General features: G+C 53.6%; 11 protein-coding genes across 11 annotated transcripts; 5 read left to right on the top strand and 6 right to left on the bottom strand.

Moving 5' to 3' along the window:
• Positions 1-25: 25 nt before the first annotated feature.
• WHR41_05602 (uncharacterized protein) lies at positions 26-3,193 on the bottom strand. Its single transcript, XM_069374207.1, has 3 exons — positions 2,862-3,193; positions 699-2,745; positions 26-640 (listed from the first exon to the last, which is right to left on the bottom strand). The coding sequence occupies exons 1-3, from the start codon at positions 2,924-2,926 to the stop codon at positions 452-454; spliced, it is 2,301 nt and encodes a 766-aa protein (XP_069228592.1). The 5' UTR covers positions 2,927-3,193; the 3' UTR covers positions 26-451.
• Positions 3,194-3,356: 163 nt separating this feature from the next.
• On the bottom strand, positions 3,357-4,107 carry WHR41_05601 (uncharacterized protein). Its single transcript, XM_069374206.1, has 2 exons — positions 3,805-4,107; positions 3,357-3,724 (listed from the first exon to the last, which is right to left on the bottom strand). Exons 1-2 carry the CDS (start codon positions 4,027-4,029, stop codon positions 3,413-3,415), a joined length of 537 nt encoding a protein of 178 aa, XP_069228593.1. The 5' UTR covers positions 4,030-4,107; the 3' UTR covers positions 3,357-3,412.
• A 1,045-nt stretch (positions 4,108-5,152) lies between these two features.
• WHR41_05600 (uncharacterized protein) lies at positions 5,153-6,832 on the top strand (the record flags this gene model as incomplete). The annotated part of the gene is made up of 1 exon (XM_069374205.1): positions 5,153-6,832. One exon carries the CDS (start codon positions 5,153-5,155, stop codon positions 6,830-6,832), a length of 1,680 nt encoding a protein of 559 aa, XP_069228594.1.
• A 595-nt stretch (positions 6,833-7,427) lies between these two features.
• WHR41_05599 (uncharacterized protein) lies at positions 7,428-8,219 on the top strand (the record flags this gene model as incomplete). Its single annotated transcript, XM_069374204.1, has 1 exon — positions 7,428-8,219. The coding sequence occupies one exon, from the start codon at positions 7,428-7,430 to the stop codon at positions 8,217-8,219; it is 792 nt and encodes a 263-aa protein (XP_069228602.1).
• Positions 8,220-8,406: 187 nt separating this feature from the next.
• On the bottom strand, positions 8,407-9,387 carry WHR41_05598 (uncharacterized protein). The gene is made up of 3 exons (XM_069374203.1): positions 9,234-9,387; positions 8,791-9,182; positions 8,407-8,735 (listed from the first exon to the last, which is right to left on the bottom strand). Exons 1-3 carry the CDS (start codon positions 9,261-9,263, stop codon positions 8,561-8,563), a joined length of 597 nt encoding a protein of 198 aa, XP_069228603.1. The 5' UTR covers positions 9,264-9,387; the 3' UTR covers positions 8,407-8,560.
• A 158-nt stretch (positions 9,388-9,545) lies between these two features.
• On the top strand, positions 9,546-10,449 carry fis1 (Mitochondrial fission 1 protein). The gene is made up of 2 exons (XM_069374202.1): positions 9,546-9,619; positions 9,692-10,449. Exons 1-2 carry the CDS (start codon positions 9,598-9,600, stop codon positions 10,135-10,137), a joined length of 468 nt encoding a protein of 155 aa, XP_069228608.1. The 5' UTR covers positions 9,546-9,597; the 3' UTR covers positions 10,138-10,449.
• Positions 10,284-11,177, bottom strand: WHR41_05596 (uncharacterized protein; the record flags this gene model as incomplete). The annotated part of the gene is made up of 1 exon (XM_069374201.1): positions 10,284-11,177. The coding sequence occupies one exon, from the start codon at positions 11,175-11,177 to the stop codon at positions 10,284-10,286; it is 894 nt and encodes a 297-aa protein (XP_069228609.1).
• A 1,256-nt stretch (positions 11,178-12,433) lies between these two features.
• Positions 12,434-14,695, top strand: WHR41_05595 (uncharacterized protein; the record flags this gene model as incomplete). Its single annotated transcript, XM_069374200.1, has 5 exons — positions 12,434-12,654; positions 12,895-13,741; positions 13,806-14,222; positions 14,275-14,525; positions 14,575-14,695. 5 exons carry the CDS (start codon positions 12,434-12,436, stop codon positions 14,693-14,695), a joined length of 1,857 nt encoding a protein of 618 aa, XP_069228610.1.
• A 2,367-nt stretch (positions 14,696-17,062) lies between these two features.
• WHR41_05594 (uncharacterized protein) lies at positions 17,063-17,641 on the top strand (the record flags this gene model as incomplete). The annotated part of the gene is made up of 1 exon (XM_069374199.1): positions 17,063-17,641. The coding sequence occupies one exon, from the start codon at positions 17,063-17,065 to the stop codon at positions 17,639-17,641; it is 579 nt and encodes a 192-aa protein (XP_069228611.1).
• A 783-nt stretch (positions 17,642-18,424) lies between these two features.
• Positions 18,425-20,965, bottom strand: WHR41_05593 (uncharacterized protein). The gene is made up of 4 exons (XM_069374198.1): positions 20,707-20,965; positions 20,555-20,609; positions 18,860-20,495; positions 18,425-18,797 (listed from the first exon to the last, which is right to left on the bottom strand). The coding sequence occupies exons 1-4, from the start codon at positions 20,821-20,823 to the stop codon at positions 18,644-18,646; spliced, it is 1,962 nt and encodes a 653-aa protein (XP_069228604.1). The 5' UTR covers positions 20,824-20,965; the 3' UTR covers positions 18,425-18,643.
• An 857-nt stretch (positions 20,966-21,822) lies between these two features.
• WHR41_05592 (uncharacterized protein) lies at positions 21,823-23,306 on the bottom strand (the record flags this gene model as incomplete). The annotated part of the gene is made up of 4 exons (XM_069374197.1): positions 22,988-23,306; positions 22,747-22,905; positions 22,577-22,688; positions 21,823-22,508 (listed from the first exon to the last, which is right to left on the bottom strand). Exons 1-4 carry the CDS (start codon positions 23,063-23,065, stop codon positions 21,823-21,825), a joined length of 1,035 nt encoding a protein of 344 aa, XP_069228605.1. The 5' UTR covers positions 23,066-23,306.
• Between the last annotated feature and the right edge of the window lie 496 nt (positions 23,307-23,802).

The following is a 23,802-nucleotide window of genomic DNA, read 5'->3' as shown; positions in this document are numbered from 1 at the left end:
CAATTCACTGTCGCGACTTTGAGGATTGATTACGTACTGTTGATTGTGCATTGAGTTTTTTCTATCCGTGAAATGACCGCTACACACAAAGCCGTCTCGCGTCATAGCAAAGCTACCTTAAAGAATGCCGCCTCGCGCAAGTCAACACTGACTAGGTACATAAGTTGATGGTAGCCCTGCTTCTGTGCAAGGACAGCCAGAAAACGCCCAGGAACGCCATGCTAGAAGCACCCCGCCTGTACTCATCAGCGCATTTCGCGCGCAGTCTCGTTGTCCGTGTCTCATGCAGCCTATCCCGCGCTCAAAACGCCAACGACCGAACCTTGAGACGTGATTTACCTCTCGCCCTCCCTGCTACTGTGCTTTGGGCGGCAATACTTCGCACGTCAACTTCTCTCCAGACACCACAAGTCAGATGCGACACAGCACCGTTATCGCACGTCGCAGAACCTTAAGCCAGGTAGCCAAGCTCGTCACCCTCGAGACGCTCCAAGTACTCCTTCTCAAGAAGGATGTCGATGCATTTCTTGATGTCGCTGACCTTCGGCGAGAAGCGAGACTTGATCTGCTGAATAGTCTCCGAAACGAGCTGCGTGTGCTTCATAGTCTTGCGAGACTTCATGATACGGACGATGGCCGACTAGAGTAAGTGTTAGCAATGGACAACAAGACATAGAGCTCGACTGGATATTACTTACTTGCATGAGCATCTTCCTGTCCTCTTCGATCGTCTTGTGAGTGTCCTCCGCCTCCTGCTTCTGCTCCGATTTGATGGCGATGTTGAGGTTGACCTTGAGCTTCTTGGCCTTGAAGTTATAGTTCAGGGAGTACGTGGTGCCAGGCTCGGTCTTACCCTCAGGACTGGCAGTGAGTACCTTGGCCTTGAGCATAATGGCAAGGGAGGGGTCGAGAGTTTCCTTGGCAAGCATCGTGGTGCTTGCAATGTCGTCGTAACTGGCGGTATCGCTGTCGTTGAAGAGCAGGAGGATTGCCATTTGGTAGGTCGACACTTGGAAGGTGTAAGGTACCTTGGCGTTCTTGATGTAGTTGGCACGAATTTCACCCTTGCACAGGTTCCAGAGCCATGTCAGCTTGCGGCCGCCGTGTTTGTCCGCGTAGAAGTGAGTAAAGCGCTCGTACTGCTTTACAAGCAGCGCAGGCGGCGCAAAGGTTGTGTTGGGTGGCTGTAGCGGCCAGAAACCTGCACCAAGGATCTGGAACGAGGTTCCAATGCCGTCATCGCTGCTGAAGCCTTTGCTCAAGTGCTCTTCATACGCCTTGTTGAGATCCTTCGACGTCTGCATATCCTGGAACATGCGTTGGAGCTTGTTAGTGTATTCGAAACCGGATGCGTCCTTCAGCTTCGAGATCATGCTGGTCTCCGCGTCACCCGAAGCAGAAGTGCCGTTGACGAGGCGCTTGGCCAGCATCTTGGAGTAGAATTTCTGGAAGACATCCTTGTCCTCGATGTATTTGAAGATGGTCATGACTTGGTTCAGAAGCTTCTCCATGTCGTCCTCCTCACTGCTCTTCTGAGAACGCTTGAGAACGTTGTCTGCATGCTTCGAGAGAAGTTCTGGCGATTTTGCAGAGTTCTTTTGGCAGACCTTGTTGCGGTTGACATATTCGCGACACGCGTTGTCAAGTGAGCGCACGAACTCTGATTCACCACCGAAAGCATTCTGCACGAGAGCAGAGTACTGTGTGTTGACTTCCAGAAGGGCATCAACGTAGTTCTTCGGGTCAATTGCTTCGCTGGCTTGAGCCGCCTTTTCGACAGCCAGAAGACCGCAGGAACGGACGTGGGCCTCAAACTTCGCCCTAAGAGGATCAAGGCCTTCGGGGATGCGCGCGAGCAATTTGTACATACGCGCCATGTCCTCTTCCCGATCGTTGTCGAGCAAGATCTGGAACTCGTCGCGAAGTACGTTTGCGTGCTTGGCAATAAGGGCTGCCTCGCAGGTCTTCATGAGCGGAGTCATTATCTCCTGGAGCAAGTACAGAGGCACACGCTCCTTCTCCTCATCAAGGCGACGCTCGGCTTTCTTCATGTAGTCCACAACGGAGTTGACCGCGAGGAACTCTGCGGATTCCTTCTCGTAGTAGACCTTAGTCGCTTCCAGGAAAGGCTCCTCAAAATGCTTACGGTAGACGTCGAGTGTTGTCTTTGTGCTGTCTTGCTCGTCGATACCAAGGGAGACGAAACTATCGACCACGGACTTGATCTTGGACTGCTCGATGGTTTCACCGTTGCGCTGCTTCTCCACGAGACGCAGAACGGCGTCCATGACAGCATTCTGCGTGCTTCCGAACATGTCCTCCTTCCACCGCACAAGATGGAGTGTGTAGATGTCGTAGATGTCCTTCTTGCCTTCATCCATCTCTCTCTTCACCCAGTGGCGGTTGAGGTACCGGAACAAGTGGTTGTTGTAGGTGCCCGCCGTCGTGTACCTCTTCCATTCCTTGATGTAGAAAGTGAGAAGCGCCTCGTCGACATGCTTGACCATCTCCGTATGCACGCCTGTCAAATGCCTCTTCAGGTAGTCATTAAGCCGTCGATAGAGGTCCTCGCCAAGAAGATGCGCGCCGCGCTGACTCGAGTTAAGATTCGTCTGGGCGCCCACCGCCTTTTGCGCGGTACAGAAGTTGTGGATGGAAGTGTAAAGGGTCATGTACGTCTTGAGGTCGAGGCCGTAGCTGAGATTGACCATGATACGGTCGACTCCCCATTCCAGGTAGTTCCATCTATGCGATGATCAGCAAAGCTCGAAACAATGAGCGACCTCAGCCTCCCGCGCATGGAGGCTCCATGTGATATAAAGCTCTTGATCTCCGAGATCGAGGCGAAGGGTCATACTCACGTGCCATTAATGTCATCTTTGCTGGTGGGGAGAGGTGGCGCTGCTTTAGCAACAGCGTCCGCCATGTTGATTTTATGAGGGTTTCCAGTGGAGTGTTTTCTGGTCGAAGGCCTCTGCCTGAGTCTGGGAGTCGCCTGCCAGCGGTGCAAGGTATAGATGAGTAGACTGCTTTGTAAGGTCGTAGGCGGGGCTGGGTTCGCGGTAGATGTCGGAGAACGTGAGAGAGCGGCACAGCGGATGTGGGTTATGCCTGTGCCGGCGATAGACACGTCGAAGGAGAAAACAGCGCGTGATGTCGAGGAGAGGAGGTGTTGGGTAGTCGGTGGATGATGCGACTCGTGAACGGCGAATGAAGCCCGCCAGCGCTCAGGCAGCGACTGCCCTCCGACCAGGGGAAAGCGCGCCACTACGTAAGTTGGTCTGTGCACGTCTTTTGCACATATTGTTCACCTGTCACATGAAGTAGACTTCGCGCCTGCACTCGGCTTGTGAAAGTTGCGCGTGTCAAGCTTTCTCTCATGGAAAATTCACCGGCTCTAGTGAAGTATAGACTACGACAAAGTTGGGCCTTCGTCTCCGTATACCGGATCTCGTGTGAACCACGGCAGCTTGCCGATGGCCTCGATCTGCTTTTCCTCTCCCTTGTTGCCATACGCCATGTCCCAACTAAAACCCTTCGGATAGCAGCCAACCATTGAGAAGCCTCCATCGATGTCCTCCAGCAGCCGATGAGCGACCCCTGCAGGGATGATTACCACATCACCCTTGCGAACTGTCTCCTCGACGCGTTTAGGGTTATCTTCATGCCCGAAGCAGAGCTTTGCTTGGCCATGAGCTATGCCCAACACTTCATGCGATGTTGTCTGAACACGTTAGCCTCAGATGCTTGCTGAGCAATGTTCCGGAACGGGAAGCAGCCTCTACAGGAGAGGGCAAAGCATACGTGAAAGTGGCTAGTGGTGAACATGCTGTATCTCCATTGCGGTGAAACAACACCGATAGAGCTCAGGTGCCCCTCAATATCGCTTGCAGATACGCTTGAAGCGAAAGCCGATTTGTAGATAAATAGCGGCTTGTTTTGAATCGATGTGTTTGGCGTCAGGCCATGGGCTGGGATCTGATGCTTGAGCACCTTAAGCTCCTTGAGCGGCGTCAGTTTCGAAGCCATTCCAGATTACGAGGAACTGAGTATTCGGAGCAGAGTTAGGCAGTCAAGACACGAGCAACACTGGGGAACGAGTGCCGGTGAATGACATGGAGTAGATAGCAATTACACGTCGAGAATACCGTACAGTATCAAACGTCGACGTCATCCACACATCAATCTCGTGTCTCTACATGTACTTGTACATAATGTTTCATACGTTCATTGGCACACTTATCAATAATGCCTACGCTGTTCTGTCCATCGCATGCGCTTAGACGAGACACCGACCATTTGGTGCTGACACCGTGTAGGCAAGATGGTTTGCCAACCACGTCCGCACACAAAAACTGAAACATCTCCACGGTTCCCGTTACTACTCATTGCGTGGTTCACCTAGAGCTGTACCAACTCCAAAGGTCAACTAAAACCGCAGATTATTTCTTGAAGGTTTTTCCTTCTTCTGAACATAGGATGTTGGATTGCTTCCGTGGGATGTGGCTGACACACTGTACATATAGCATGTTCGATCAACCCTAAACCCTAACCCTAATCAGGGAGATTCGAAATGTGCAGATGTATCTAGCTTAAGACCTCGCCATAAACCATTCTGCGAGAGCAAGTCCAGTGTGTCATTGACGTTTTCTGCAGATGTTGCGAGGTTTCCGCACGTAGGCGTGAATTGGGAATGAGGCTTACTTGATAATAAGGTGGGACTTGATCATGACAGAGCTGTGGCCCCGAGCCTGAAGAGAGCCACAGATGAATTGTATAGCACTGGTAAATCGTTCATTATATGCACCTGTTCGCAGATTTAAGATCACTTCGATTGCTCATCTTCACATCGATTCGCTCGAAACGTTCATTTTTAGATGATAGATGGTCTGGAACAGATCTCCGTTCGAGACTTTGGCCTGACGTCGCGCTCCGCTGATGTCATTCCAGGACTGTTGGCCAAGTTCAAGCAAGAGGGAAACAACAACCCGACAGGAACTACTTCTGAAATTCGCTGGCTAATTGTTGTCCAGTGACCTTTGAGAGCATGCGAACAGTCACGCGACCACTTTCCTCAGATCTTTACGGCATGAACCCAACAAACAACCAGTAATCCTCACGCGCAATTCGAACACTCTCCTACCCCTCGAGCATGGCCTCCCTCCTCCGCCAAATCGTCGCAGGCCCACGCGCACGACACCCCGAAGCCGGACTTGATCTCTGTTACGTGACAGACAACATCATCGCGACCTCCGGTCCCAGCGGCACCTTCCCCCAAATCGCCTATCGCAACCCGCTCAAAGACCTCGTGAGCTTCCTGGACTCTAAGCACGGCTCCGAATGGGCGATATGGGAGTTCAGAGCAGAGGGCACCGGATATCCAGATGAGGAGGTCTACGGCCGCATACGACACTATCCATGGCCCGACCATCACCCGCCGCCTTTCGGCCTGATTCCGTTGATTGTTGGCAGCATGCGCAATTGGCTGAAGGAGAAAGATGACAGGGTTGTTGTCGTACACTGTAAGGCTGGAAAGGGCAGGAGCGGAACGGTGAGCTGTAGCTACTTGATAGCTGAAGAAGGGTGGAAAGTGGAGGATGCAAAGGCTCGGTTCACGGAGAGGAGGATGCGCCCTGGCTTTGGAGCGGGTATCAGCATTCCCAGCCAGATTAGGACGTTGGGATATGTCGATCGCTGGACCCAGGGCGGCAAAAAGTACATCGAGAGGCCTGCCGAGGTTTTGGAGGTTCACGTTTGGGGACTGAGAGATGGCGTTAAGCTGTCAATCGAAGGGTTCGCCGAGGAGGGCAAGTTCATCAAGACGTTTCATACGTTCTCGAAAAAGGAGAGGGAGATCGTGAGAGGTGAGATTAAAAAAGAGAATGGATTTGCCGATGTGGTTCAAGACGTGATGGGCAGAGGCAAGAACACCGCTTTGCAGAAGAAAGACGAGACATCTGACCCTGAAGATCCGCTGGAGAAGGAGGAAAAGCACGTGTCCAGATCTTCAACGAAGACCATGGACAGCTCCACAGGTGGCGACGTGGTCTTCCGTCCTGCCTCGCGCGTAGTCTTGCCTTCAAGCGACATTAATGTTGATGTGGAAAGACGCAACAAGACGAAAGTCGGAGGCTTTACAATGGTCACAGCAGTCGCGCACGTCTGGTTCAATATCTTCTTCGAGGGTCAGGGCCCTGAGAAGGCAGGTACACCAGAAGAATCTGGCGTCTTCGAAATTGACTGGGATGCGATGGACGGAGTTAAGGGATCCTCACGCAAGGGGACACGCGCTTTCGACCGTCTGGCCGTTGTTTGGAAAGCTGCCCAGGTGGATGGGGCACCTGGAATCGAGGTCAAAGAACCCGAGCAAGGCGAAGAGGCGAAAGATATGAAGGCGGCAGATTGGCATGGCGTGAAAGACACGGGCGATGATTCAGACAAGCAACTTGGCCTGCGAGCTGAGAAGGAAGGCAGCGCCTTGATCAGCCGAGCCAGTAGTGTGAGAAGTCAGACGAATGGGAAGACAGTGGGCGAGGCCGACGAGTTAGAGGGAACCAGACCGTACGGCCAGCACGGAGAAGAGGATCCTGGAAATTTACCGACGCAACTGGCTGCCAGTGCTTCTTCAAAGAGTGCTTCTGCACCGCAGAGCCCGCAAGGAGTCGACGCACCCAAGCAAGCGTCACCTCACCTGGATGGATCGAACAGCAACGTTGGGCATGTTTCTACGTCTGACTTGCCCAATGGAACAGACCCAGAGAATCTTGAGGATCATAACGGACAGGCTTTAGGCAAAGTCAAGGTGGGCAGTAAGTTTGAGAGTAGCTCTTGAGGGGAGCTTGGTCCTGATCATTGTTTTACTGAGCGAGGCGTAAAGGTCATGGCATGGGTATGAAGGGTCGTAAGGAAGATTAGCCAAGTTCCATACACTAGAATTCTTGAGTGTTGAATAGTAGCTTGATGTATCAAATCTCTGGGTCTTCGCCATGTTGGAGAAGTCCGGTCTATGAGCGACCAATCTTCGGGTGGACTACGAGCGGAATCTATGCCCATGACCAACCTCGTTGCCGAACACTCACGTAGCCCTGTAGTCGCACTTAACTCATTCAGTTGTCGGAAAATTTGTCACAAGGTACGTTTGGATCTTGGAATATTTGATGATACCTACCTAGGTAGAGCGTGTCAGCACCCTCTGCCAGCTCGGATTCAAGGCGGCTCTGGCGCTTTGCCACACACCACCTTGCACCTCAACCCAAGGCGCCCTACACCAGCAACCATCACAACATTTCTGCAGATTTCTTGACTTGTCATTCCATCCATTTGAGTTGCGTGAGGTAACATTACAGAATATAAATACCTGCAATTGCCATTGTCTGATGGCTGCGCTCGACCAATCCTCTGCGACTCCCATCTACTTCCAACAAACGATGTCTCCCGCCATCACCTCACCGACAACGATCATGCGTCCGACTCCCGTAGTCCGCAGACACAATTTCCCCACCCCTCTTCTGCGTCTAGAACTCCGCGACCTCGCACACGAAGGCGCTTCCATCTTCCTCTCCAACATCCATGGCAATGAGGACCTCGAAGCTCAGGTCCAGAACGTCCTCAACCTTCTCTACGACTCGCCGGAAGCTTCTCCCTTGCATGTTAAACGCCCGGGCACGCGTAGTGTGACGTTCATTGTGCGCGAGTTCGATGGGGTGGCATACACGACGGGCCTGGACTTGGACGACGATCACAAGGAAATCCACATCAACGCACAGTATATTCGGAGATGCGCACAGGGCGGTGACAAGCGTCACGAGCTGCTAGGCGTAATTTGCCATGAACTCGTGCACTGCTTCCAATGGAGTGCTGGGGGAAGCTGTCCGGGCGGCTTGACGGAGGGAATCGCAGACTGGGTTCGCTTGAGAGCTGGGCTTGGAGCGGCGCATTGGAGGCAGGAAGCTAGTGGAGGGTGGGATGGTGGATATCAGAAGACGGGCTACTTTCTTGAGTGGCTAGAGCAGAAATTTGGGGATGGCCTGGTGAGGAAGATCAATGCTTGCTTGAGGAAAGGCAAGTATGATCAGACGAAGTTGTTTGGCGATTGTTGCGATGGCGAGAGGGTCGAGGATCTATGGAAGATGTACCAAAAGGAATTGGAGAAGAAGGAGGGCGGCCACGGTGATGAGGATGCGCCGGCGAACCCCTTGCCAACTCATCCTGCAAAGTAGTGAGAGCATGCTAGGGCTTGGGAACCATCATAGACACCACTTAAACAGTTCGGTCGTTCACGAGATGCATTTGACATTATATCGTGCCGCTCAAAATTGCGAAGGCTCCCGCTTCCGCATACAGACAACTGGACCAAGGTCTTCCCAAACCAAGAAGCACCCCACTTGAGACAAAATGGAGGAAGGGTGCACGAGATCTGCATAGTCATTATAATCATCATGAGGTGCTACTTGCCAGCGGGGTATTCTAAAATCACGCCATACTCCAATTCAAACCCCGAATGTGAATGTCAAGTCCAAAGGCTCAGAATCCCGGGGGACCATGAGACCATCTCATGGCATTAGAGGCTGTCCCAGAACATGTTGGCGTAAAAGCTCTTGTCCAGCTTTCCATCCACGTTGACCACATTAACGTCCCCTTTCGCCGGATTGCGAATTACAGCGCGGTTGAATGTTCCAGTGTTTGCATCTTGAGAGACATCCACGCCCAGAGAGCGATAGACTTGGAGCTTCAGTCTGCCGAGTCCGTGTTAGCAAGTGCTTGCGGTGTGTGGAGGAGCGAACCTCATACAAGACCTCATCTCCCTCATCGCCATTCCCTCTCCTGCTACCTTCGACGCCCTCCCTCTCCAGTGTGTCCAACTGCGCCTTCAGGCCAGCCAACTCGCCCTCCAGCCTTTCGCCTTCGACCTCAACATCATACGCGCTCTTCGCTATCCTGAACTTCTCCGCATCAAGCGCAAGAATCTCACTCGCGTGTTTTCCGGCATCGTGCCTGTTCTCTTCGTACTCGTGCTGGGAGTGAAGGTTGTTGAGGCGGCGCGAAAGTGATTTGAGCGCGTTTTGCTGTGCTGCAAGACGAGACGCGCGGTTGGAGCCGAGTGCGTTCAGTGACGAGGAAATTCGTGTGAGTGAGTCTTTGTCGGGGGCGATGTGGAATTGGTTCGTCGTCTCTGAGATGAGCTGGAGGTTGTGTTAGCATAAATCGTTGTTGTTTACCTCGTGATGCCGTACCGTGACAGGATCTTCGTCGAAGAGAACCATAGTGACCAAACTGTCGAGACTGTGTGGATCAAGACTTTGGGAGTGTCAGAGAGGCCGAGGGCAAGTGCTGCTAGATCAGCTCTGTACGCGACGTATAGGTGGTATAGTAATCAGATGCTGAAGTTGCAGTATCTCGAAAGGCTCATGTTTACTTCTGGAAACAAAGTTCCAGAGTTGGTCTAGTCTGGGGAATTAGCTCGCGCGTTGGCGGACCGGCGCGTGAATGACGCAATGGCCAACCGCTGAGTTGAAGCCCGGCTGATCGCAGGCGGCAGCGAGAGCAAACGGGAGTTCTAGAACAAATCACCACGTGCGCGCCACGATACACACGACCATGCCTTCCGACAGACTACCTTGTAAGTATATGTATACCTTGCTCACGACCTCAAGCATTAGCGCGGTCATGTCTAACACTACCCGCCTCCCAGACGCGGCCGACGCCGAATCCGCCCTCAAACCCGCCGAGCTCGCCGTCCTTCGCTCTCAGTATGAGAAAGAGGACCCATACCCTTCTCTCCAGACGAAGTTCAACTACGCCTGGGGTCTGATCAAATCGAACAAGCGCGACGAGCAACAGCTCGGCGTCCAGCTCCTCTCCGATATCTTCCGCCAGAGCCCCGACCGCCGACGGGAGTGCCTTTACTACCTTGCGCTGGGACACTACAAGCTTGGGAACTATGCGGAGGCAAGGCGATACACCGATAGCCTGCTGGAGATCGAGGAGGGTAACCTGCAAGCGCAGAGCCTGCGCGATCTGATCGAAGATAAGGTGCAGAAGGAGGGGCTGTTTGGCGTTGCCATTGTTGGTGGCCTTGCCGTGGCTGCAGGAGTCGTCGGCGGACTACTGGTCAGGGGCGCACAGAGGAAGAGGTAAAGGAAGTCTTTGTTTTGATACCAGAAGGCATAAGATTGGCTGCAGGAACATCTAATTCTTTTGCTGCACGCCGGGCGTTCTCAGTGGAGTTTGTTTGCGAGTCTACGTTTCTACAATGTACAACTCTTCAATCAGGCAAAGAATGATCACGATTCCCATGGCATGCCAGCGACAGCATTCGGGTTTGTTCCCTCGGCACCCATGAGTCGGAAAGCCTCAATACAGGCGTCCCTCCCTTTTCTGTCGCAGCATTCGTCTATAGGCTGGTCCAGGTAGGCCTTGAACCATCCTTCCTGTTTATTCCGAGAACAATCCACCCTCACGCCGCAGTTCATCCCGCCCCACTTCCACACCTTGAACACCAGATGTCTGTACACTAACGGCCAGACTGTTTCGCCGAAACATCCTTTGTTCACGACTCTGACCTCTTTCACTTTGCTCAGCTTCTTCAGCGTCTCGGCCAGCACATGCGCGAGTGTGTGGCACTGATCCAGCTCCGCGACCTCCGCCCATGCTGTGTTCGCTGCATTTGGCCGCAAAGGGACCAGTGTCAATGTCTCCAATTGCAGACTTGATTGTCCGAACGGCCGGCCATTCCATGTCTCGTTCAAGGCGCGCAGCTGCGTGATTCGAGCGGTGAGGGTCAGGTGTCTAAGCGCGCCTAGTTTCGGCGTTGACAGCGATTGTGATCGCAATGCGAAGGCCTCAGGCAGCGCGATCGTCGAATGCAGATGAAATATGGTGGTGCTCAGCGCCAGAAGCTGGGCTTCGCGATGGATCTGGCGGCACGTGAGGAGAGTGTCAAGGTGTGATGGCGGACGTTTTGAGACGGTGGGCTTGGTGTCACATGCATTGCCTCCGTCATCGTAGGATTTGGGATCGTGATCGTCTGGTAAGAGCGCCTTTGCGATCGGGCATTCAATGTCTGGGATCTCTGGTATCGAGTCGTCTACGGGAGGGATGAACAGCAGGGCATAGATCGAGTTGCGGATCTCAGGTGGTAACGTGAGGAACGTGAGCGGTTTTCGTTCCGTAACCATTTTAAATATGATGTAAAGATAGGGTATCACGATGGTATTATTTTGACAGTCAAAAAAATAAAAATAGGACTCTTTCTTTGTATCGCTGGAACGGAGGTGAGGTTGAATGACGCTACCTTGATGCCGATAAGCTTATCGCGGAAGCGTGACCTCGGTATGATCTGTTGCTGCAGCGATCTGCACGTCGACTTCGAGGAAAACCGTGAGAGCCATCGTTATTACTCGAAGACGCTGCTGTAACATCTGGGCTTTGTGGTGATTGGGAATTCCCAGGAAAGCGGTGCGTGCTTTGTAGATTTTCCTTTTGAACGAAAGGACGGAATAGCGCACATTGTCATTGTGTCGAACAGAGCCCTACGTCCCGATTTGCAAAAGCAATCTACAAAGAAGTATGGAGTGAACATCATACTCCGAAGGGCGTTCATAGTCACCCCGCGATAAAGACAAAAAAATATATCGACACCTGTGTGATTCGAACACACGCTCCCGAACTGGATGGCTGTTAGGACTTGATCGACGACATGGAATGTCTGAGGCATGACTTACGGAACTGCCTTAGCAGGGCAGCGCGTTAACCACTCCGCTGGAGAATTTGTTAATGCCTGAGATGACCAGAAGGATACTTGGTGCAAGCTTACCCAAAGTGCCATTGGTTGCTGATGACGCAAACTGGAATCTATTGCATTATAAATCTCACATAAATCTTAAGCCAAGGATGCCCTCGACTTGTGACGGAATCTAGAACAACCCTCGTGGACATTTATTGTGATGCAGCTTTTTCATCACAAGACATTGACTATATCATTTGGACGTCGGGACTATGGTCTTTGACCACAATATAAGATTGTCAATGGATGAGTACTGATTTGTCAGTCGACGTCGTTCCTGCCTTGGCTTTGCCTTGCCTCCTTGAAACCACTTCACCTGTCGAGCCGAGGAAGCATATATTTGTCCAATGCGGCAGACGCCCCTGATTCGGCGCATTGCATCTCGCCGCAACTTCCCATCCGTTTTTACAGTATAGTATGCCGCGCCACAAGTACTCTACATGACGCCACCCGTCCACATCTTCCCTAACAACTACGTCGCACTGCACCGCCCTCGCGCTCACCTGTGTGACGAGCGCGCCGGGCCTTCTCCACGGGTACCTGCGCTACCGGGCGCGGCATCTGCACATGAAATATTCCCGAAGTTGACAAAAAGGCAAGGACTTGTCATAAACATCTTCTCCTTCGCTTTCCCGCTCTCCTTGCTCAATGGCTACCGCCCTCTTCAACAGAGCGCTCAATGAGCCTTGGCCTGTGGAAGACATCATCTACGTCTCCATCGTCGGGACTATCATGGTTGCCGCTTTACTCGAATGGATTCTTTGGCTGCTGGCATTTCTGTTCTGTTTGATGAAGGTGACGCAGAAGGCTGACAAGTGGTCGACTCGGGTTTTGGCGGTTGCTAACATGGTGTTCTTCATCGCAATGCGGTGTGTGTTCCTACCCATCATGGTTGTCACATTACCTTTACCGGCACAGATCGTGAGAGTTTTCCCACAAGGGGTGGTGGAGGTGTTACAATGGGTATGTGATGACAGCCGCGAAGTGAGATACTGCTGCCGGGAGAGTGCTGACTGCTGCATAGTAAGTACCACCGGAGGCGCAGTTGATGGCGCACGCTACCGTTGAGCTTCTTGATGAGGCCCATGGATATTAACCAGCCGCTTCAGGTTCGCGTTCTGGTCTTTTGCTGGGCTATTGACTATTCCTTGGTTGTTCTGCGTCTACCAGCTGGTCATCAACAACGTTGGAAGAGAACGCCGGATCAAATACGTTCTGGATGAGCATACCGCGCCGAAGGTCGTCATTATCATGCCATGCTACAACGAAGAGCCGGAGATTCTCCTTCGCACAGTGGACTCCCTAGTGGACTGCGCATACCCGCCAAGTTGCTTGCACATTTTCCTCTCGTTTGACGGCGAGGAAGAAAATGAGCTCTATCTCCGGACAATTGAGAAACTGGGCGTACCGATCACCCTCGAGTCATTTCCTCGAAGTATCGACATTGCCTACCGCGGCTGCCGCATCACGGTGTCTCGGTTCCCCCATGGAGGCAAGCGTAGCTGCCAAAAGAAAACATTTCGCCTCATCGATCGTGTGTACCAAGACTACCTTCGCCGGAATGACGATCTTTTCATGCTCTTCATCGACAGTGACTGTATCCTCGACGCGCATTGCATACAGAACTTCATGTACGAGATGGAGCTGAAACCCGGCAGCAATCGAAATATGCTTGCTCAGACGGGAATCATAACGAGTACCACGGTCAAGCATCGGCTCATCACTGTCCTCCAAGACATGGAATATGTGCACGGCCAATTATTCGAGAGGACGGTTGAGAGCGGCTGCGGCGCTGTGACTTGTCTGCCCGGCGCGCTCACCATGCTTCGCTTCAGCGCTTTTCGCAAGCTGGCGAAGTTTTATTTCGCGGATAAGGCGGAGCAGTGCGAGGATCATTTCGACTATTGGAAGAACCATTTAGGAGAGGATCGGTTCCTGACACATCTGTTCATGGTCGTGAGTACATTAACGTGCGGGCTAATGATACTGCGGTCTAACCTAGGCTAACCCGATGGTGTAGAGTGCGAAGGAACGCTACCAAATCCAAATGAACACTGGAGCATTCTGCAAGACCGAGGCTGTTCAAACGTTCAAGAGTTTACTCAAGCAGCGCCGACGGTGGTTCTTGGGCTTCATCACCAACGAAGTCTGCATGCTAACTGACATACGCCTGTGGAAACGCTACCCTCTCTTGCTGGTTATACGTCTCGCCCAGAACGCGATCCGCACAACAGCCCTTCTATTCTTCATTATGGTCATATCCATCCTCACGACCTCTCAAAAGATCAAGAACCTACCGGTCGGCTTCATCGCTGTGTCCCTGGGGCTGAATTGGGTTTTGATGCTTTACTTCGGTGCAAAGCTTGGTCGATACAAGATCATGTTGTATCCGCTCATGTTCGTGGTCAACCCTGCTTTCAATTGGTTGTACATGGTGGTGAGTATGCTTCATCTCTGTATTAATGCCATACACTGACTTGGAACGCCAGTACGGCATATGCACTGCAGGTCAACGAACCTGGGGCGGACCAAGAGCCGATGCAGGGAAGGCGGACGAAAAGACGACAGCGGAACAGGTCGTCGCCGACGCAGAAGCTACCGGAGATGACCTGAACGTCGATCCAGAAACCTTTAGGCCAGCGGCAGAAGCTCGGACGAACAGATATATTCACGCCCCTTTGCAGCCTCCCAGTCATCTACAAGGCAGATTTGCTCCTTCTGAGCAGCTCCCTGGAGGCTGGTATCACCAAGCAAACGACTCGGAGGTCCTACGGCCTGATCTTTCCCAGCGCCCTCCGGGAGAGCAAGAAACAGCTATCGCGTCTCAAAGGACAAGTTGGCAATCGCTGGGATTGGGGACCGCATCTAGTCGTTCGACTTTGGTTCCTCGACGCGTGGAAAGCTTCGTAGGTATCGAAGCTGCCACGACGTATCATAACCAGCAAGCAGCCCAACGGCCCGCAGGAGGAGCTTACTTTGAGGCGCCTCGATCGTTGCCCCCAGCGCCTGTTCGTGCGCAGCCTACTAGCGCTCAGAATACCGAATCGCGCCATGCAAGTAGCAATGATCCGCCGGTAGTCGGCCGCTCCCGCTGCTTGAGCTCTTCCTCCTCGGTCTCTATGCACTTCGGCATTCCGTCTCGAGAGAGGAATCCAAATCCGCCGCCACCTCAGCCCCGCTCATACACGCCCACTCAGCCTCATGACAACGACCCACCTCATCTCCTGATGCCTCCACGAACTTACCATCCCGGCTCATCCGCTCAAAGAACAGGCCGCAGTCCTCTAGCGCGCAAGAGTTTCACCCGCCTTGCAACTACGTCGCCTGAGGGAGACGTGGTTGAGATGGAGGTTGAGACTAGGGTTCCCAGAGGGGCCTCGCGTGAAAGGGATGGGTATGGAGATGAGGGAGAAAGGAGAGGCAGAAGGAGAAGAAGGAGCTTCAGCGTAGACGCGCAAGGGCGGAGACGGCTGAGTAAGCAGCAGAAGGACAGTCGGGACCAAGGCTCATGAGAGTATCACCAAGTGGAAGCGCTGTCTACTGCCAATTTGACATCTTTGCTCAGTGAAGGGTATAATAATTGGCAGTGGAACTATCATTCAGCGAAGAGTTGAGCCAAACCACCTGACTTCCGCAGTCATTTCAAGATACTCTTTCCCAAGTAATTTCCAATGCCAAGCTCGATGCGCAATGGCAGCTGCGAATCATTAGTCGTCATTAGACTAGAATGGCTGTCTTGCGGGGGCGCCGCAACAGGCGACTGGAATCTCTTCTTTCTTCGCGATGTCCTGTAGACTTGACGCTCGATTGGCGTGTCGCTATTCGAATTGGATTACCATGGATCCGGACAAACCATGCTGCTTCTCGATCATACGAACCGTTCTGAAAGGACGAATTGTCAAGATCCGATCTCACAGTGGAATAACCAGGCCAAATCTTTTCCAGGAGCTCCGAAGAGAAGCTCAAAGCTGACCCCATGGAATGAAGTTGAGCAAGGGCCATCTGAAAGTGATGTTGGAACTGATGGACGATCCGTCCAGCATTTGAAGATCGCTACTTTTGTTCTCGCTTTCGAATAATGGAAAAGTACGAAAAAGTACTAGCGTTGCAGATGTGTGGGAATGTCTCAGAATGGTCCGAAAACTCTACCTTGGACAATGGGCACAGTCAAATCCGGAGCTTCGCAAGTGGCCAGCGGTGACTAATGGTGTCATTGTCAATCTTGAGCCATGGAAGCAACTTGGCTACATGCGAAGCCTTAGAGGATTCGCACATGTTTCGATAGACTTGATCGAGAGATGCTGTTCACCCGAACGAATGCGGGAAACGCATGGAGTGCACGTAAAGGACGCCGCTATGGCGAGATCCATGGGTCGTCACCTTGAAACATGCATTATGACGCAAGGTATTAGTTATTGATTGGGAATGCAAAGCTCTTCCGCTCAATCTTTTTAGGTCGACGCTCCGGTCCATGGCTTCCCCGCGCCTGGTCGTTCGCAGTAGTGATTCCGTAGCGCGGAGAGTTGTGAGGAGCAAGCACGCCATGTCATCAAGTAGGACTTACAAAGCTCATGTAAGGATCAAGGACACGCAGGTCCAATTGTGGCTGCTGCCAATGTTAAAGACGCTTCTGGGTTACCTGGTGGGCTTGGGTGCAACTATGTCTCGCTCAACTCCACCATTGACGATGAGCGCGCTGCAACAGTGGACAGGTCGTTTCAAAGCTATTAATGGAGTGCTCACGTTTTCAAGCGGACCTATGCTAACTCCAGATACATTTTTCGATCTCCTGGCTCATCCTTACCGCGGTCAGTGTCGAGATCGAGTCCCGGGTATCGATGGTGATGCTCCAGTACCGCACCTTCAGGGTGCAATATCTACAGCTGATGCGAGTGATCACTGACCCCGTTCAAGGGCGCTGAGACACGTTATATTAGAGCTTCATAAGATCTCAAGATCGATATAGCATCCACAAAGGATCAGGAAAAGAGATGGTTGCGTATCCGAATACGTCAGCCTGGTCATGGGCATACCATGGTTGCACGCGGGGGTCGCTACTGCGATCGCGCCTCAGTTCTTCTTGCAAAGAGTGCAGACGGGTGAGATGATACGGCATCAAACCAACGATTCACTGGCCCGATGTTGTTCTACTGGCGATACTCGCCTGAGAGACGTGGCTATAAAGATGTGTGAGCCTCGTGCTCTTCTCCCCGGATCCTCATCTCTTTCTTCAATCTTTCTCAACTCAACACCAATCGGGTCAGAGACTTTCACACAATGCAGCTGTTCAGTGTGCTCATTCTACTCGGAGGCACCGTCGCCACTCCGATTAAAGCTCGGCAAGCGAGCGAATCGTTCAAGCTCTATTGTCGGGTCTTGCCAAACTTGATCGCACCGAACGACTTCCTGCAGAATCTCCCACTCGTTGCTGATGGAGGGAAGTTTTATCTGGGTGGCGGTACTTCTTCAACCAACCCGGACAATCCCACAGTTCTTGTTGGGTCACCCGATGCCTGCGGTCTGGATGTCGGCGTCCCAGGAGGTCAACGTATCTACGTAGCACCTGATCTCTCTGTCGGCTACACGAGCCCTCATTCAGCCGCGACTCCCGACGGTTCAATCGATTGCCTCACCGTAGACCGGGATGCTGACCCTGGTTCTCAATCACTCAGCCTTTGGACTACAGCGTTCGGCGCCAATGGGTTCATGGCTTGCCCAGTGAACGGTCGATGGGAGCTTTTCGCTCAACAATGGAACGGCCCAAGCGCTTACGGGAACTCGATGCGTTGCATCTGGATGGATCTGACCTGTCAATACTACCTTGATATGAGCGATCCATCGGCCTGGAACTATTAGATGTCGTGGTGTTTCCGAGCTGGACCGAAGCATGATAAGCTGTGAGACGGACCTGGACACCTGCAGTCGGCTGTATCGTGTTGAGCAGGTTGTTTTCCTCTTTTTACGTGAAGTTATTGATTTTGCAAGACCATCAGTCCCTTCCACAGCTTTGGTGACATGGATCATTAGTTCACCGCATAGCTCGATAGTCCTTTGTGATGAAAGTAAGACAGCCGCTTTTGTTGCTCGCCGCTTGTGTTGTGCTCAAAAAAGTTCAATGGAAGCTTTATATTCTCAATACTGTTCGTCGCCATATTAGCGGTCGTCCTCTCGGTCTGCATCATCAAACTCATCTCCAACGACAGTAGAACAGGCCAACCCGAATGAGAATGCCTGTTTTGGTATATACATTGACTGACACGTACGAAGGGCACCGACAACATCGAAAAGCGCGATCGGAGGGATCGGAGAGCGACCAAAACGAAACAGCGCTGTTTACGCCAACGAGCCCAGAGAGCTCGTCGTTGTCTTCAACCACGACACCGCGGATTCGCTCAATGGCTCCATCCATGACAACAACCGTCAAATCTTCAGATCCGGGCACGGCAACAAGTGAAGGTCGCTACATACACCGATTCCGGGTCCTTTGTCCGGGACAGTCTTGCAGAAAACGTGAAGACTGTGTAGATCCATACCCATGCACATCCGCCGGGCACTGGTTATGTACATCTTGAATGACAATCCCAGATGACAAGGATCCTTCTCACTCTTTTGATACCACGGCTCAGCGGACTGTGAGGACGAGCAGAACATTCGAAGTCGTACAAAATATACATTTGATCGTTCGCATCAACATCAGCATACGCGTGGAAGTCGACACGTCTCTCTAACGAGATCGCCCTCCACGCTGAAATTGAAATGACATCCACCATCTATATCCCATCCCTTTCCATCTATTCATATCTCTGCAGCCTCACAAGACCTTGACGTTGGTCACATCCATCACTGTTCGTTCGTTCTTTACAACTTAGGCTTCTCCGCCGGCATGGTAGCGTTCATCATATCGCGAATGTCGCCCGCGGCCTCGTTCAGGAAGAAGGCCATGCGCTCGCAGCCGAGGTGCTTGCTGACGATGTTGAACTGCACGCTGTTCTCGTTGATCATGTAGGCGATTCTGTCAAAAGCAGTCAGTAATCAGTGTCGCTTGGTTCATCCGAGATTCATGAGTAAACTCACCCCCATCCATCATCAACAACCTGCGACCAGCCGTAGCCGTTGTAGTACTCCGAGCTCAACTGGCTGGACGAGATGAACCACGTGCTCGAGTACGCGTACGCCGGGTCCTTGTACAGCGCCGGCACCTCTTCGCCCTCCTTGAGCAGCTTCTTCAGACCGAACAGGTGCCTGTCGACGCCCTTGCCGTCGCTCGCGTCGGTAATGTACGCCACGTGTCCGCCGATGGCCTTCAGGAATAGCTCGCGGCACTCCTGCGCCGTGCTGAGCGGGTGCTGCATCGCGGCGCAGAAGGCCACGCTCTCTTCGGAGACGGTGCGGCAGGTCTCCGTGCGGCCTTGCTGGAACCGGCGGGTGGCCGCGGACTCGTAGGTCGGGCGGTTCTTGCCGTAGAATTTGTAGTAGGCCAGCTGGATGATCAGCTGCACGTAGGCGTCCGGCGAGCACTTGAACTTCTTCATCAGGCCCTTGCCGTAGCCTTGGTATGCTTCGACGCGCAGCTCGTGCTGCGACATGAGCTTGGTGTGGTTCGTGGCGGCTTCGCCGATGTCTGCGAGGTTCTCGGTCGAGAGCTGGAATTTGATCGGGGTTGGGGGAGGGAGGTCGGAGCGGACGGAGGGGTTGTCGAAGTCGAGCTTGTTGTTGAAAATGCACATGTTGATGTAGTCGTTCAGGCGGTGGGTGGGTGTGCCGTCCATCATGCTGTGCTCGCCGTTGAAACCGGAGGTGCCGTTCTCATTGACGATGAACTGCAGCGGCTTGTCGAACCAGCGGTTGCTGCCGTCACCGTGCCAGTACTGGCGAGCACGCTCGTGGAGGGTGATGGGAGATGCATCGTCGAGGCAGACGGTGAAGGAGGCGGCCTGGATCTGCTCGAGAGCAGCCTCGTTGGAGGGGTTGGTCTTGATGAGGCGCTCGCGCATCTCAGTCCAGGTGTCACGGTTCTCGGTGGTCATGACACCGACAGCGGGGCCCTTCTCAGCCGACTTGTAAATGCGGCGGAACTGCTCCTCCAGCTCGCTGGTGTTGAGCTGGCGACCGTTGACCATGTAAGGAAGCTTGTAGAAGGAGTTCTTGCGGATGACGAGGATGTAAGGGTTCTCCTTGTAGTCGTACTTCTTTGGCTCGTCGGACGGCTTCATCGGGATACGGCAGCAGTTGAACATGTACTCGTAAGAGCTCATGGCAATGGGCAGCTTCTTCATGTACTCGGGCTCGAGCGAGCCCTCGTTGACCTGCTTGGCGAAGTCAAGAACGGCGAAAGAGATTGCCGCGGCGCGCTTGACGGGGTCTCTTCGCTTGCGGTCATCGCGGTGGCTGTAAAAGTAGGAGACGTAGGGAACGATGGGATCGCGGTACGCAAGGTACGCGGCCTGGTTCCACCAGTCGTACAGCCAATTCTTCACCTGAGGGTCGTCGGCCCTCGCTTGCAGCCTCTTTTGCAGCTCTTGACCGGCGCCGTTGGGAGAAATAAACTCTTCCACCGCCTTCTTTGTGTGCTGGTACTCGGTCTCGGTCACGAGGGCGCGCACTGATTTCAGGTATCGCTTTGCGGTCTCCTCGAGGGTGGGGACGGGGAGCTGCGGGAGGGAGTCTTCGAATCTGAGCATGGCACCTTTGCTGCTGTCCTCCTTGTATCCTGTCAAGCATATCAGCCAGGCTGGCCTTCGGAAAAAATATTGGCACGTGAAAGCTCACCAGCGGGCAGAGTGCTCTGCTTCCTCTTCTGTTGGGGCGCCATGGTGATGGACGTCTGTTGTGTGTCAGCTTACACGGCCAGGATGGAAAGCAAACGACGTCCGACACAGCGAGGATGGATGTCGAGGAATAGGAAGGAAGAGGGAACGTACAGGCTTGACAGCTCTAGCAAAAGATCCTCGGTAGCCGGCAAGACGAGGCAGCGCGGTATGTGACGATGATGCAGCGGATCGTAGCAGCGCTCGGTTGCGCAGAGCAGCGCCGAACATGCCTCTGGCGGATGGGAGAAGGCTGGTAGGGACTGTATTGGGAAGGGTGAATTGATGAAGAGGTGTGAGAGAGGGCAGGCGCACAGATATGAGGTGTATTGCACAAAAATGCCAACTCTTCTCCTTGGACTTGAGCCGCACGCGCTGGCAGCAGCAGCAGCAGCAGCAGCAGCATTGTCTGGCTGCGCAGCCGGCGTCCGCTCAGCCGAGGCTCGTTCTCGGCCCTGCGTCACTCGGCACTGCCCAGCCCTTCTCTCCGGACGGACCGCGACACACCAACGCTCGTTCCTGGGGCCGGAGGTGGAGATGGCGGGCGTGCCACAAAGGGCCATATTCGGCGGTATTATTGCCCATGTATCACCTTGATGAGCTGTGTGTCTTCTGTAGGATATCATCGGACTTCATATTTACCAGACGTACACAGGAAAGCAGAGACGGGACTAACGTCATCAACACCCACCGCGGCCAAAACATACCTCACAACACCCGCCAGCCACGTGCGTCAAACTCTCCTCCTGCGCCCGGCCTGGAAGCCACGAGAGCGGGTCCCCATGAGGGTGTTGCGAGGTCGCACAGCGTGCAGCAGACGTCCGTCCGGTTAACTTCTCAGCCGGGTTCGGATCCGCCTCCACCTTGCTCTCGGCCGTTGGCAAGTCTCGTGGTCTTCAGCCTCGGCAGTGATATCTCTCGGATCTTTTCACTTCTTCGCCGAGCCGGACATACACCGGCAGATTGATGAGTCGGGTCACGCGTGTGGTCGGTTTGGCCTGCGGACGACGCGATTCAAACGTGGCAGAGAGTGATGTAGGCGGACAAGTACAAGGCACACAATCGACAACATTCGAGACCATCAAGGAAAGCCGCAGTAATTCTACATTGGAAAATTACATCAAGCTTCTACTGTATCGTAACATGCACATCCTCTTTCGCTCGCACTCTATCAACATTTTGTCAAAGTGATGATCCGAGAGCTCTTCCGCTACACACTGCATCACCCATTCAAGGGTTCTCGGCGACGAACTTGACGCCCTTCTCGATGTTGCCCTTGAGCTGGCCGACGCAGACGTCGATCAGCTTCTGCTCGTGCGCGGTGACCTCGCCGATCGGGTGGATCTTCTCGACACCCTCGGGGCCGAGCTCGACGTTGGAGGAGAAGTAGGTGACGCCCTGGTCCTTGAAGAGAGGGGAGTCGACGAAAGAGGGCTCGATGACGCCCTTCTCGCCCTGAGCGGCCTTGAGCAGGGACTCGGCGAAGCGGGCACCAGCCATGGCCATGGAGAGGGTGGCAGAGCCAGCACCGCCCTTGGCCTGGACGACCTCGTCACCACCGAACTGAACGCGCTTGACGTAGTCGGCGAGGGCCTGGCCCTCGAGGTTGTAGCCGCTCTGGCTGAGCAAAGGGACGATGGTCTCGCCGGAGTGACCGCCAATGACGACGATGTTCTCGTTGGCGGGGTCGGTGCCCTTGTGCTGGGAGATGAAGCGGGAGGCGCGGACGACGTCGAGGGTGGTGACACCGAACAGGCGCTTGGGGTTGTAGACACCGGCCTTCTTCAGCACCTCGGCGGTGATGGGGACGGTGCTGTTGACCGGGTTGGAGATGATGAGGATGTTGGCGTTGGGGCAGTGCTCGGCGACAGACTTGGAGAGGTCGCGGACGATGGAGGCGTTGGTGTTGAACAGGTCTGTTTGAGAATTCGTCAGCCTTTGAGTTCATCGCAACCGCGTATCGCAGACTTCTTGATTCACGTACCGTCACGGGTCATGCCAGGCTTGCGGGGGACACCAGCCGGGATGAGGACGATCTCGGCGCCCTTGAGGGCAGCGGCAATGCCGCCGTTCTGCTCGGGCTCGTAGCCGGTGACCTAGCGCACATATTGTAAATGTCTAATCATTCGCTTATCGATCGCGGTATCAACGTACGACGCTCTTGGTGTTAACGTGGCCGACATCAGCGGCAACGCCGGGGGCACCGCGGATGTCGAAGAGGGAGAGCTCGGTGACACGCGGGTTGAGCTTGAGGAGGAGGGACAGAGGCTGGCCGATTCCGCCGCCGGCACCGAGGACGGCAACCTTGGAGAGCTGTGATGTGGATGTCAGTCAGGGTCGATCTCGGATGCTCGAATGGATCGGCCATTGCGATTGGGACTCGGGCTGAACGTACGCTGGCGGCCGAGGCGGAGAAGGCGCGGCGCTGGGCAGCGCCGAAGACGGACGAGGTGACCTGACGGGCGGCGAACATGGTGTCCTGTGTGTTGATAGAAGAAGGTAATGGGTGGAGGTGGAGTGGTTGATGGGTGGAGGTGGTGTGAAGCTATGGCGAAGCAAAAGTTGTCGGGTGTCGCTCGCTGGCGGTTGCGGAGGACCGAGCTCGGACGCGCGGGTGCTCGATGCTCAAGCCGGATGGGATCGTTGGTTGGGGTTTTGTTGCGCTGCACCGCTTGCAGTAGTCCCGGTTAAATGTACGAGGGCCGTTTGGCAGGCAGAACATGCGCGAAAAGATCTGAATCAAGGAAGCAGGAGTAGATCGATGTATTTTCGAGAAGTCTTCGAGAAGAGCCTCACATCCACGAGAACACTGCCTCGTGAGTGCGTTCCAAAGATGCCTCCATAGCGTGTTGCAGTCACTATCAGTGTATCTGCGATCGCCGGTAGACTTGAAAGACTTGGTCAAATGGCATCCACGATAGAATACCGCCATATCCCCTCACAAGTCATAGATTCAATACGATTTCTCAAACGGTTCGTGGTTCCCATTTCCGAGGCAATGGCAGATTTAGGGTTAGGGTTATAACCCCAAGCAGATTTCGACGATGATCCTCGGTCGCATCGTTACAACACGCCATCAACAGTCAAGTTAGGTAGACAATGGTGGCCGAAATATTCGCCACGATATAGGGGTTGATTCAGTGGCAATCTATGATACATTGGGCCAAGCAGCTTTACCGATCTGACACACCCGACAAATAGTGCAACCGT

The sequence above is a fragment of the Cladosporium halotolerans genome (assembly GCF_011745625.1).
Source record: "Cladosporium halotolerans strain TM138-S3 chromosome Unknown Sca19, whole genome shotgun sequence".
NCBI lineage: Eukaryota > Fungi > Ascomycota > Dothideomycetes > Cladosporiales > Cladosporiaceae > Cladosporium > Cladosporium halotolerans.
The sequence above is the reverse complement of the archived record's forward strand: the minus strand, read 5'-3'. Positions and strand labels throughout refer to the sequence as shown.